Source organism: Ipomoea nil, unplaced genomic scaffold (genome assembly GCF_001879475.1).
Source record: "Ipomoea nil cultivar Tokyo-kokei standard unplaced genomic scaffold, Asagao_1.1 scaffold2701, whole genome shotgun sequence".
NCBI lineage: Eukaryota > Viridiplantae > Streptophyta > Magnoliopsida > Solanales > Convolvulaceae > Ipomoea > Ipomoea nil.
In genome coordinates this window covers 1,548,619-1,562,635 of record NW_017619129.1, presented here as the reverse complement: position 1 = coordinate 1,562,635, position 14,017 = coordinate 1,548,619, and the positions used below count along the sequence as shown (strand labels likewise).

General features: G+C 34.8%; 2 protein-coding genes across 7 annotated transcripts; one reads left to right on the top strand and one right to left on the bottom strand.

Annotated features, from left to right (window-relative positions):
* LOC109155378 (protein DEHYDRATION-INDUCED 19 homolog 3-like) lies at positions 1-4,054 on the top strand. Of its 2 annotated transcripts, XM_019303059.1 has the most exons (5): positions 3-292; positions 425-597; positions 1,058-1,135; positions 1,296-1,552; positions 3,542-4,054. In XM_019303059.1, exons 1-5 carry the CDS (start codon positions 217-219, stop codon positions 3,651-3,653), a joined length of 696 nt encoding a protein of 231 aa, XP_019158604.1. In that variant the 5' UTR covers positions 3-216; the 3' UTR covers positions 3,654-4,054. The 2 variants fall into 2 exon arrangements, with proteins under 2 accessions (XP_019158605.1, XP_019158604.1); XM_019303060.1 differs by lacking the exon at positions 1,058-1,135 and having other exon boundaries at positions 1-292; positions 1,302-1,552.
* Positions 4,055-4,474: 420 nt separating this feature from the next.
* On the bottom strand, positions 4,475-10,224 carry LOC109155376 (ABC transporter F family member 4-like). 5 transcript variants are annotated; one of them, XM_019303055.1, is made up of 5 exons: positions 10,067-10,224; positions 8,086-8,851; positions 6,422-7,956; positions 5,467-6,333; positions 4,475-4,869 (listed from the first exon to the last, which is right to left on the bottom strand). In XM_019303055.1, exons 2-5 carry the CDS (start codon positions 8,708-8,710, stop codon positions 4,816-4,818), a joined length of 3,081 nt encoding a protein of 1,026 aa, XP_019158600.1. In that variant the 5' UTR covers positions 8,711-8,851; positions 10,067-10,224; the 3' UTR covers positions 4,475-4,815. The 5 variants fall into 5 exon arrangements, with proteins under 5 accessions (XP_019158600.1, XP_019158602.1, XP_019158601.1 ...); XM_019303057.1 differs by having other exon boundaries at positions 6,422-7,516; positions 7,655-8,851; positions 10,067-10,221; XM_019303056.1 differs by having other exon boundaries at positions 6,422-7,566; positions 7,699-8,851; positions 10,067-10,221.
* Between the last annotated feature and the right edge of the window lie 3,793 nt (positions 10,225-14,017).

Here is a 14,017-nt window from a genome sequence, read left to right as displayed (position 1 = left end):
CAGACTGGAAAAAAAGAAAAAAGAAAATAATCAAAAAAAACCGTAGAGGAGTCAGGAAGGCCTCTTCTGCTCTCTCTCGCCATATTTTTTTGTTTTTTCGCCATCTTCACCACCACTGCCTTCTCCCTCACCACCACTCTTCAATCGAGCCTCTGTTTCTGTAATCCTATTGGCCTGTTCGATTTTTGTTGATCACTGATTAATTAATCAGTAGCCATGGATGCTGATTCTTGGTCGGCTCGTCTATCTTCTGCCTCCAGACGTTATCACTCCGCGTTTCAGCCTCGATCTGGTAAATTTCTGTGCCCTTGCTGACAAAATTTTCATCTGGGTATTTATTTTTTGTTTATTTATTTGTTGTTGAATGGTAAAGATTGGATTTTGGTGCGATTGTATCATTTATGTGTCGGAGTTACTGTGGTAGGGATGAAATGGGAAGGTTTTGATGCGGAAATGTTGATGGGTTTCGAGGAAATTGACATGGTTGACGATGATATCAGAGAGGAATTTCCATGCCCGTTTTGTTCCGAGTATTTTGATATTGTCGGATTATGTTTCCATATTGATGATGAGCATCCTCTCGAGGCCAAGAATGGGGTATATATTCACCTTCTGTTCAATTCATAATCATCTTTTTTGTCTGTGTGTGTGTGTGGGAAATATTATGAATTTGGAAACTTATGGTAATGTCAATATGTAAAGTTTTAGTCTTGATTACGTTGTTGAGATTTGTGGTTTGTTTCTGGAAGTTTTAGTGGTTGTTTATATTTATTCAGCTATGAATCCTTATGTAAAGTTTTTCTTTTAATACTTTAAATAGATAGATATCCTTTAGGTCCCGAGAAAAGATGTGATGAATTTCTTGCCTAAAATGGTGTAAATATGCATATTCTTCTTACTCTATTTTTAAGATGTAAACTGGAGAGTAAGAATATATGGATTTTTCCTTATCCTTCGCTCCCTCTGAATTTCTTGTAGTTATATTATCAAGCAGAGGTTTAGAGGCGAAAGGATACCTTTTTGAAGCATCATGCTTACAAATAACTTTTCTGTACAGGTGTGTCCAGTTTGTGCGATGAGAGTGGGGGTTGATATGGTTTCACACATAACATTGCAACATGGGAATATTTTCAAAATATCCTTTATTTAGTTTGCACTAAAAGTTATTCCTATTTTCTTATAGTTTTTCTTGAACTTAACTTGAAACGCCTGTAGGACATAGAGGTTATGTGCTGAAGATCTAGAACTCTTTGTACAGTAGTCACCGTGAATTGAGTTCCTTGACTTGAACTTACATGCAGCGCAAGAAGAAATCACGTAAGGGTAGTTCTCACTCAACGCTTTCATTGTTAAGGAGGGAATTGCGAGAAGGAAATTTGCAGCCTTTCCTAGGAGGGTCTTCCCGTACAGTTTCCTCGAGTAGTTCTGCACCAGACCCATTGTTGTCATCGTTTATTTTACCAATGGCTGATGATTTTGGGAGTGCTCAGGCGCACTCTATTCTTGAAACAGTCTTGGCCAAGGAGAGCACATCAAAATGTGTTTCAGAAAGGTATGCGCTTTATAAATTTAAAATTTCTTTTGCCGATTATATCTTTCAATTTCCATTATTGGAATTCTTGAATATCTGTTTTGTGGTCTTTATTCTGATATGTTTTTTGGCTGATGAACAGAAATGTGACCATATCACTTCAACTTTTCACTAGTTTGGATTGTCTTTCATTCTATTTTCAGTCTTTAACTGATTAAAAGTTAAAACACTACGAAGATTTTAGGCGTTTATCGCATTGGTGCATGTTTTTGGAAATAAATTTGACTCTGCTTAGAACTGTTCTGTAAAATGTGTTCTAATGTGATGCAATAGAAATTTCTTAGGCCAAAGAAGTTCACTTCAAATGAACATTTATCATTATTAACTGCAACTATGGGAGTTGTTGCCTTGAGACACACTACTTTTGTTGTAAGATGAAATTGAGAATGGGTTTCTATGTTTGTAAATCTTATGTCATCACATCTATCAGAAAGTTGTTTTCTACAATTGACATCTCTGGTTATTAAGCATTGGATAAAATATATATATATTCGATGATGCTTCCCTTTGCTTCTATATTAAAAGATATTGCAGCATTTTAAAATTTTGAGGAATTTTAGATATCTTGTGACTTCAATGCCATTGCACTTCCCTTTTCCTTTGTCAAATGAAAGTAGAACCTATGTCAAGGATAAATTATTACCGGGAAGTGATTTTGTGATATAGTGCTTAGTCTTATCTCTCATATATTTGATTCAACACAGATATAGGGGGTGTTTGGTAAATAGCTGTTAGCTGATTGGGTTAGTGGGTTTGACTAGTTGATAGCATTAGTTGACTTTAGGCAGATGTTTGGTAAATTAGTTGTTAGTTGATAGTTGATTACATGCAAAATGATTTTCTTAAAAAGCTTATTGAAAAAGTTGCTTTGAGCAGCTTTTTGAATTTTAGCATTATGGAACAATAAAATATTACAAAAAGCTAATTAATCAAACGCTTTATTGATTGTTTAATCAAGTGAAACAACTAATAGTGGTCAAATAAGCAAAAATTGGCTAATAAGCTAACTATGTTACCAAACAAGGCCATATTCTTTATTCTTGAGGCTTTAGGACACTCAATACCAATTAACTATGAGAATGAGATCCCTCCGTTTATCTTAATCATAACCCACCAAAACCAAGTTCATATTCACTTCTCATTGCTAGCAACGCTTTCTTCATGCTTTAAAACATATGTAAACAATAAAAGGGAATACTGCAAATAAGCTTATAAGAACCCACACCTAAGGTGAATAAACCACTCTAGCTCACGGAAATTCTTGACCGGCCCCTTGTCGAGCTTATCTTTTTTTCTTTTTTAAATAGAGGAGTCAGTTTCTATTTTATTCTGGAATGTGCAGCACAATGGTCGGTCCTCTAGGGCTTCAACCCATGGTTTACTCCCTTTATCTACTTACTATGACATAATTTGGGAATGCTACTATGCATGTTTCTAAAGGTGGCTTTAATTCAAGAGACCCCCTTCTTCTGGAACTGCATCTCATATCCTCTTTGATGTTTCTTTATCTTTGCCTTCTGGCATAACTAGTGGGTTGCCTCCTGAGCTAGGCTGGTAGGGTACTAAATTAGATTGCATCTAATTATACTTTCCTCAATTCATGCAAAGGTTAATCTAGTAGTAAATATTTCCTTGAGGGGTAACCCCAGCCAAGATGGCAAGAGATCCACACTTGTAACCACAAGGTCACGAGTTCGAATCCTTGTCCACTTGGTTTGAGCCAGTCAGCTATAGGTAACTTAGGTTGGTTTTACTTCCTTGTGGTTCTTTGCTGGCTAGGGTCGTGAGGCGTGACTTACCAACACCCAAAAGGGTTGTGGGGTTTCTCTCGTCAGCCAAAAAATTAAAAAAAAAAATTCCTTGAGCAATTGGTTGGCAGTCTTGCTCATCTCTCCCTGTTGCTTCGTAATCAATCAATAATTTAATATTTTTGTTTTACTAATTATACAGAAAAGTTGGGCAACAACCTCTCTTGTCAACCAAGGACAAAGAGGAGAAGGCGAAGCGGAGCGAGTTTGTTCAAGGGCTATTGTTGTCCACCATTGTTGATGACAGCAGCTAGCTAGCTAGCTTATCAAGTGTGGAAGGAGTGGATGCTGAAGATGATGCATGTGGAGGAGGATTCATTCCCAAGTTTACACATCATACTGCCCAGATGGCTTCTCTCTTTGTGTTAAGTTAAGGAAGGGGATTTATGCCAAAATCAATATAATATGGGGAAGGAATCATTCAATCCACAACAGAATAAGAAGAGTTGGTGATAATTGTAAGTTATGCACCTGTAGAAGAATTTAGCTGTTCTGTTAGGTGGCCTGCCCAACTGATATATACCTACTTTTCATATCAGTTCCATGCTTTATGCTCTCTCTCTAGCACTTTCCTTTCTTTTCATGGCTCATGATTGCTGCTGATTGAATGAAGAATACACAGATGGAGGGGAATAATACTTCTACTATTTTTATACAAACCTGACTTGGAAAGATGGGTGTATAGCTGTCGAAACGGGCTGACGGGGTGAGACCCACCCACGCCTGTCAAAATACGGGCCATAAAATTCAAAAAGTTTGTCCCGCCTTTTTGGTGGGGCGAGACAGGCTAGCTTGGTAAGCTAAACCCATTTTGACTGCTCTAGGTGGGGGGTGGTGTGTACAACAAGTGACAATCTTTTTATTATTTGGCATGGTTTTATAATATAACAAACCCCACTGGTAAGTAAATGAATAAATTGTAAAGAGGCTGCTGGCTTGTCTGTCTATATTAACAAACTATCTATCAATCAAACTGTAAAATCATTAATTAAATTACACAGAGGCTTCTCATGTCCATCCTCATCCAATATCCATCCATGAATGAAAGTTGAAGGCAATGCAATAAACAACAGGAGAACATAATTGACAATCAATCAATTATGGCGGGCATTGTAGGGGGAAAAAATATGGAAAGAAAATACTACACTAAGAAAATGGTTGTTTGCAACAGAGTCAAATGTGAGCAATGCCATTCTCAGATCGGATTGATTGCTTGCTATTCATTCCATCAATAACGACACAACACTCTTCCCCTGATCGCTATTCCATCAACAAGGACACAATGTTGTTCACTGTACCCCGTTAAAAAAATAATTTGAAATAAGGCATGCAATGACCTCATGTATGATATAAGATACTTCACTGTCCTGTCCACAAATTTCCGAGATTCTGAGGATATCTGCAATTCACTTGGCTTTAGCTAAAATGGTGATTGTAACCTCCATGCCATGTCCTTGAAGGTACTGTAGCCTATAAAGAAGCAGGGTATGATTAGTATTTATGCAACCAAATCTTGATGCACTTTGGCACCGCTACCAAGTCGAGTAAATGTAAAATAATAATAATAATAATAATAATAATAGCTAAATAAATAAATGTTTCACAAACAATAGGAATTTAGTTATACAGAATAATTTTGAGAGACTAATTAGAACACTTAGCTTAAGGCCCCTTAAAATGCACTCATATATCAGCATATTATCTTCTTATGACAATCCTTGTTCTATAAAAAATACACCAGTTCATCTTCAACATGGGCATTATATTGTGATAGGTCTTTTTTCCACTTTGGGGTAAGCATTATAATATGATTTTTCTTATTACATAATAAAATAAAATGGTTGCCAATTTTTCACATTTTGTTACTACTTGTTCTCCTTTTTGTGACATGTAGTTTGCATTTTTAACATGACATCTATTTCTATGAATTATTTATTGCAAGCTGTAGAAGGAAACTTTAAACCAAATACACCTAATTCCTAAACCCTAATCCCTGGACAAGCTTTTTTAATCACTTTAAACAAATGACTTAATCTGCTGATGCTTTTCTATGTTAAAGGAGCTCACCTCTCTAAACTGATAAGGAGATGTGCTAGCATCAGGCACAATGTTAGGTCTGCTACTGCAGGGATGGAGTTGCTGATGAACCAGACCTGAGCCGATATCTGAGTTAACCGCTCCAAATTCACCTTGGAATAATCCACTAAATGAGCTCTGAACTGATGTAGAGGGTTGGTTTTGAATTGATTGCTCATTCAAATGGCTGGATGTTGTAGCAAAAGCATTCATATTCTCCTGTAACCTTCTTCCATGAAGAAAAGTACGGGGTGCCCTCTCTAATGCTGCTACTACAGGTTGAGGTGCTAACTCCCTAATTTGACCAATTTGAGAGCCAAAAAGATAATTCCCTGTCACACTAGTCATTGCCCCAGTAGTTCTATTATCTATCTGTCTCATTCTACCATTATTAATAAGAATTTGGTGTATTTGACGCTGTATCCTTCTCCTGTCAGAAACAGTGGATGCCACAGAACCAGAAGCCGATAAAGCAGCCTGACCAATTCTGGGCGACGGAACATGGCAAGCTTCTTGTGTTAATGGTGCCTCCGGTACATACATCTCATTTAAATCAAAAGTCTCCCTCACATTGGTCACAGGGGATGATCCAACAGAGAAGTTGTTGCTTGTTCTATTCTCAGGTGTAAGATTCAAGTTTTGTTGGGTCTCAAGAGCAGTAGGCCTACAGCCTTCACAGTACCAATTACCTTCTGGTACTTCATGCCCAAGACCAACACAATAAGTATGAGCAGGCGAATCACAGAGATCACACAGTAGCATAAGAGCATCATCTCCACCTTGTTGACATTCAGTACAAATTACATTTTCATATGGATCAAGATACCCTCTAAGCTCCTCTTCAGATGGTTGATAGACCTACACATAACCACATGACAAAAAACATAAGGAAATGAAACAAGAAACCTCAACAATTTTATTTTTTTTAAAACACTGAATAGACTACCTGATCGCGTTCAGGGACTTGAATAACCACAGTCCTCAAATCAAAGCCAGCGTTTGATTTTGCAGGCTTACTGATTGTAACAAATCTTTGCTTGCAGAGGGGGCAACGGGATTCAACTTTCGACCACTCCATGATGCAAGCAAAGCAGAAGTAGTGGCTGCAACAATTCAATGTTCCTCGGACTCTCCTTTTACCTTCTTCAGACAAACAAATTCCACAAACCTGCTTTCCTGCTTCAGTCTTCCATTCTTCTACCTTCTCCTTATCTTTTCTTTTTGAACGCTTCTTTTGTAACCGTGGAGTTTCTTTTTCCATTAAATTCTTTGAGATCGCTGGACACCTCCAGCTACCAGTCAAGCCTCCACAAAATTCAGTGGCTTCTCTGACTTGTTCTCTCTCTTCTTCAGAAATAGTGTATTCATAGTCCAATGGCCCAGAACTCACAGAATCTGAATCAGAATGTACAATAAGCCTTTTGTTTCTTCTCCCTTCTACAATGATCTTATTCTTTGCTTCCAGTGAGCTCATGTCATTTATCTTCCCCTTTTCATCGACTCTCTCTTTCTTCTTTACTCCACATTTATTTCTAGATTTCCCCCTTTTGATCTTCTTTGAGACTTTAGAGGTTGTCTTACTCTGTTCACCTTTAGCAATGCCCTTGTGCAACTTCCTACCTCCTTTCATCTTGGGCAACTCATCTTCTTCATCCTCCAAGTCATCAACCTCATCTGGTGTAAATTCATAATCATCATCATTATCATCATCATCATATTCTTCCCCTTTTGCAATGCCCTTTCTCAACCGTGACTTGCCCAACTTCCCATACCCCATTTCCATAGGCAACTCATCTTCTTCATCTACACCATCAACCTCATCTACCTCATCTGATGCGAATCCAACATCATCATCTTCTTCCCCTTTGGAAATGCCATTGTGCAACTGTGTCTTTCCCAGCTTCTTGTTCCTTTTTGTCATGGGAAACTCATCTTCTTCATCATCTGCACAATCAACTTCATCTGGTGTGAATTCTTCATCATCGTCGTCGTCATCATCTTCCCCTTTGGCAATGCCCTTGTGCAACTGTGACTTTCCCACCCTCTTATTCCTCTTTGTCTTGGGAAACTCATCTTCATCTTCATCTGCACCATCAACTTCATCTAGTGTGAATTCATCATCATCATCTTCTTCTTCTTCCCCTTTGGCAGTGCCCTTGTGCAACCGTGACTTTCCCACCTTCTTGTTCCTCTTTGTCATGGGCAACTCATCTTCATCTGCACCATCAACTTCATCTAGTGTGAATTCAACATCATCTTCTTCTTCTTCTTCCCCTTTGGCAATGCCCTTGTGCAACCGTGACTTACCCACCTTCTTGTTCCTCTTTGTCATGGGCAACTCATCTTCATCTGCACCATCAACTTCATCTAGTGTGAATTCAACATCATCTTCTTCTTCTTCTTCCCCTTTGGCAATGCCCTTGTGCAACCGTGACTTCCCCACCTTCTTGTTCCTCTTTGTCATGGGCAACTCATCTTCATCTGCACCATCAACTTCATCTAGTGTGAATTCAACATCATCATCTTCTTCTTCCCCTTTGGCAATGCCCTTGTGCAACCGTGACTTCCCCACCTTCTTGTTCCTCTTTGTCATGGGCAACTCATCTTCATCTTCATCTGCACCATAAACTTCATCTAGTGTGAATTCAACATCATCATCATCTTCTTCTTCTTCTTCCCCTTTGGCAATGCTCTTGCGCAACTGTGGCTTGCCCCACTTCTTATTCCCTTTCGCCATGGGTAGCTCATCTTCTTCATCATCTTCTTCCCCTTTGGAAATGTCCTTATGCAACCGTGCCCTGCCCAACTTCTTGTTTCCTTTTGTTACGGGCAACTCAACGTCATCATCATCTACACCATAAACTTCATCTGGTTTGAAGTCCTCATCATTATCATCATCGTCATAATCTTCATCATCATCTTCCCTGTACGAAACTCTTTTCCTTTTTCTTGGTTTTACAGCTCTGTTTTTCTTTCTCTGTGGTTCTCTTTGTCTAGCAACCTTCTTAACCTTCTTCCTCTCCAGCTCTTCCTCATCATCCTCTTCCTCATATTCACATTCACCTAGAATCTCCTCAGATTCATCCCCAGCAAAGGAAGAGTATTCATCCTCTGACTCATCACATTCATTTTCATCAACCATGTAATCTTCATCAGATTCATCAGAACCCTTGCACTCAGATCGGACCTTCCTCCTACCGTAAGGCTTGCGCCCAAAATTGCTTTCTCTTGCCATCTGCACATACACCCACTAAAGCAGAAACCAGGGCTCGACTGGGATCAAACCATAACATAACCCATTTATCTTGACTCACTGAACGGCATAAAATCAATCAACCTGGACAACAAGAAGCATTTTTCTTCTCACAGATGTTCCCTAATGCATATCCAAGATTCATGAAAGTTAATATATTTCAAGTTTAAGGATTTCTCATGAACACATATATTAAAATTCTGAAGTTGCCTATCTGTAGTCACTTGTCAAAGCATTTGTAAAAATGTCCTTAATAATTCAAAAGTATGCAGGTTTGAAAAACCTTATATTATACCAAACTCATTAATAAATCAACGTTTGATATGATATAGAACTAAAGAACTTCACTTGAATGAGTTAGCTAGTGGAAGTCACAATTTATCCAAGTTATATAATAACTATAAAGGTAAAACAAAACCCCATACAAAAATATTTATTAAGGTATGCCATTTGACATAAATCTATTCCTCAAGAGTTTCAGTTTAGTAGTAACAAATTAATCATTTTGCTAGGAAAACAACATGAGTGGATACTTAGAGTGTTATTAAATGTCAGAGCAAAAACTTCTTTTAATAAGTATTAAAATTCAAACAAAGCCCTAGATCACAAAAGTATAAAACTAACTTGAGCCGATGTTCAACCTTCAATTTATCCAAGATTCATAAATTTTAATATTTTTCAAGTTTAAGCATAATAAAAGAAGCCATATATTTTAGAATTCCAAAACTGTCCATTTCTAATCACTTATCCAAATAAAGTTTATTTAAAAAAATTGCAATTTCTAATCAAATTCAAAATTATGTAGGCTGAGGAGCTATGTTTGAAATAAATAGCTCATAAAATTAGGATCAATGTTGAGCATATCTTAAAATTTTCACTTCAAAGAACTACTTGCCTGGTGGAAACCACAATTAATACAAGTCCTTAAAGAAATTAAACCTTTATGGGTAAAACAAAACCCTAGATCACAATTTTACTACCATCTGGCGTTCAGTTCCAATCCAATCCTCCACACTATCAGTTCAAGGGAAACGAATCAAATATCAGAACAAAAACCTTTTACAATTCAAACAAAACCCTAGATCGAGATACTTCAGCAGATGCTCAACTTCAATTGTCCCCCTAAACTCCCCATCGTACAAAATCAATAATTTCAACACAACTCCAACTAAAATTATAAAAAAAGAAAAAACTAACAGCATAATTTCATATCTTAATTTCACAATTTAAACACATATTTCATAATCCTACAAATATAACAGTAATTCAACATGTGCAAATTAGTATACAGGAAAAAAAAAAATCTAAAAGATTAATCTTCCGGAAAGAGAAAGGTACCTGAGAAACAAAAACCCCCCAAGCAAGGAGATTAACAGCTCAGCTATAGATATACATATACGTCTGCATATGCATCCATATGTGTATATGGTGATGCGGTGAAATCCGAAAGAGAAGGCCTTGGAATCTTTTTGTATGTATATGCTCGGTTGTATATATACATATATATATAAATAAATATATATATAATATATATATATATATATCAATATGTTGAATATTGATTGAAATGATAAATATATTTATATTTTATATATATATAAACGTTGTATGTATAGGTGTGTGTATAGACGCGTTTAGGAAGCATCTTAAATGTGAAGGGGGGGCGTTGAGTTTTATAGAGAACGCAACTTGGTGGGCTGCGCTCACTGTGAAATTCCGAAATTGCCCTTCTGTCCTGTCCAAAAGGGCAGCTAAACTGCAACTTCTGACTTTTCGTTCCGGGTATGGGCCGGCTCGAATACTGCAAATTGGGCCCGGGCCGGTAATTGGTCGCCTGCGTCTCATCATCCTCCAATTATTATCATAAAATTATTTTAATAGCTTATAATCTTGCTTGTATATTTCTTAACAAAATATATAAATATTATTAAGGGAAAATGACACTTTTTACCCCTGACTTATATACTTATAGCACTTTTTCCCCCTCAATTATTTAGGTAAGCACATTAGCCCCCTCAATTATTCTAAAAGTGGTGCCTTTTCCCCCTAATATATTAAATTGACATTTATACCCTTAAAGTAAACATTTTATTTATTTTATTACTCCAACAAATTATTGCGTATACGTAGGGATGACCACGGTTTGGTTTGAATTGAACCGAATACTAAAGCAATCGAATTAATAGTTTACGGTTATAATTCAGATCTAGAACCCAATATTTAAATGTCAATTTATTAAAATTATGTATCAAAAAAATTGAATCTTGAACCGTGAACCGGCGATTCCGGATCTGATTCGCGATTTTGAACTGTCTTTATTTTAAAATTTTATTTTTTATTTTAAAATAGTCTAAATTCAACAATAAATGTATTTTATTTTTTCAGTTCGGAACATGAACCGTCTGTTCCGGTTCACGATTTTAATAAACTCTAAATTTCGAATTTTGATTCTAAATTGTAATTGGAATATTTCGGTTTGGTTGCTATAGTGTTTGTTTAGTTTGAACCAAATTATGGTCATAATTTGTTGGAAAAAAAATAAATTAAATATTTAGTTTAAGGGTAAATATGTCCATTTAACATTTCAGGGGGGAAAACAGCCACTTCAATAATTTAGGGGGAGAAAATGCTATAGGTATATAACTCAGGGGGAAAAAGTGTCATTTTCCCTATTATTAAATATTTCCTAAGAATGATTGGAAAATATTTTACTTTTAAAAGATTTATATTTTAGAAGTGTTTCTAAAATTGTTGGGGTTATTCTAAAATACATTTATAAGTTATATATTTTGTTTTAAAACTACAATAATTTTATTTTGAGTTTTTGTATTTTAGGATTTTTTTTTCCTAATTAATGTTTATATTATTAAGTAAAATAATAAAAATATTACTAAGAGTGATTTTGGTTCATGGGTAATGGGTTTACACATTAGGAATATAATTTTGTACCCAAATTAATCCTCTGTTAGGAAAACTGTTAAAAGACAATTAGTGCTTGATCATAGTGTGATTCTATTACTATAGTTTAAAAATTAATAAGGGAAAAATGTTGACATAAAAAAAAAATTCTCAAAAGAGTTACTTCCTAAATTAGTCCCTCGACTATTGAAGTAATATGTAAAATGGTGCCTTAACTATTGAAATTTCAATTTCGCCCTTGAATTTAATAGTCACTTAACAATTTTCGTAACGAGAGATCAAATTAGGTACGAAATTTATAGTCAAAGGACCAAAGTGGGTAACTTTTAAAGTCAGAGATAAAATTAAGTAAATGTGTATAGTCGAGGGACCAAATCAGATATTAACCCAAAAAAAATTGTACAACACATGATGCTTTAAGGAAAATGTTGAAAGGAGAGATTTGTGAAGTTTTTATGAAAGGAAGTGGAGATAAAATAATAAATAAGGAAAATATTTTTACTTTTTAATCTGTTTTCTCATAAATTCCCTTATCCTAACTTATAATTATTGGGGTCTATAAATTTATTGACTCTATTATTATCCAATGAAATAGTAACATATGGAAAATAAAATTTAGGAAGGAAACATTTTGGAGAGGTGAACAATATTACTCAATAAATAATAGAAGTGGGCAACAACTAACTAATATTCCGTACACTGGAGCCACGCAGCCTTGAGCGGTTGAGCCTTGTATGTATCAATTGGCATAATTAAAATTTAATATTCTCTCCCCGGCATTTTGTTTGTTGGATTCGATTAATGAAGCTTGATTAAAGTTATTTTTAATTTATTTTTTATATTACTAAATTTAATATTAATATATAAAATTTATATATTTAAAAACTACATTAAAATAATATTAAACACAAAAATTAAATTTAATAATAATTAAAAATTATTAAATAAAATAAACAAATAATAAAGAGTTGGTTTGACCAATAAATAATAAACATGATAGACAAAGTGGGACAGACGGAGTATTTAATTGATATTTGATATTTGAAAATTTGTGACGTGTAGTGTTTTATGGATTAGATTTTATACCAAAATTGGTACTTAACTAAAATTAAAATAGTAAAATGTTAAAGTCAAATACTAAATTTAGTCAATTTAGAAGTCAGCTGGAATTAAAGGTTTAACCAAAAAAAAAAAAAAACATAATAACAAAAAAAAAAAAAGACTAAAAGTCAAATTAACATGAGATTGAACCAAAAGTATAACTTTTATTTATAAATCAACTGTAATACTATCTGATTATCTGGACCAAATTAATGTTAATATTAATTATTAATTTATTATTATGATTATAACTCTAATACTATCTGGAACAAATTAATGTTAATATTATTATTATTATTATTATTATTATTATTATTATGAAGTAGCTTAATGAATTACTTATACAAAATAGTATTGATGGATACATGATATATCAAGTCGGCTCAAGAAGAAATGCCAAGATAGAAAGGACCCAAAGAGTAAGGTTCGGGTGCGCTAGCTAGCTAACCGACCTTAGGCTCAGGTGGAGCACGAAGGACCCATGAGGTCGGCCTCCAAGCATAGGGCGGATGGTCAATTGGGCAAAGACCACTCTCAAGGGACACCCACCCTATTTTTAGAGGGTTGGTTAAAAGAATTAGTTTATATAAGGGTGTTGCTATTTGCACCACTTAAATGAGGTATAAAGTACATTAAAAGTATAAAAAGGTGGTAATTTATAATAAATACATAGGTGATGCAAATAGCCTAATGGGTAGTCAAAATATTATTTGCACCACCTTAGTAAAACTGTATTTATTAGATTTAAGTAATAATTAATTAATTCAAAATTTAATTCATTAATTTTTTTTTAAAAAAAAAAAAAAACAATGAAACGCCGCCCCTTCTCCGGTGAGAAGGCAGATTGCCTTCTCACCGGAGAAGGTGACAGATCTCCTTCTTCTTTTTTTTTTTTTTTTTCTTTTTTTTTTTTTTTTTTTTTTAATATGTTGATTTAAAAAAAAATAATAATAAATATTACTTTTTGACCACATTTATTAATGGTGGTGCAAATAGCAAAATAGGTGGTGTGAATAGGATTTTTCTTTGCTATTTGCACCACCTATAAAGTTATTTGGCCTATTATATAGGTGGTGCAAATAGCAAAATAGGTGGTGTAAACAGAATTTCCGTTTATATAATTAGTCTTTTTTTTTTTTTTTTTTTTTTTTATAACAACACGTATCGTGTTCACTTATTACTAACTCTTGTAATACACAGACAATTATTTAAGAAATTTTAAAAAAATCTTTATCCTAAATTCTTCATTAACTATATTGCCTTGTTCTT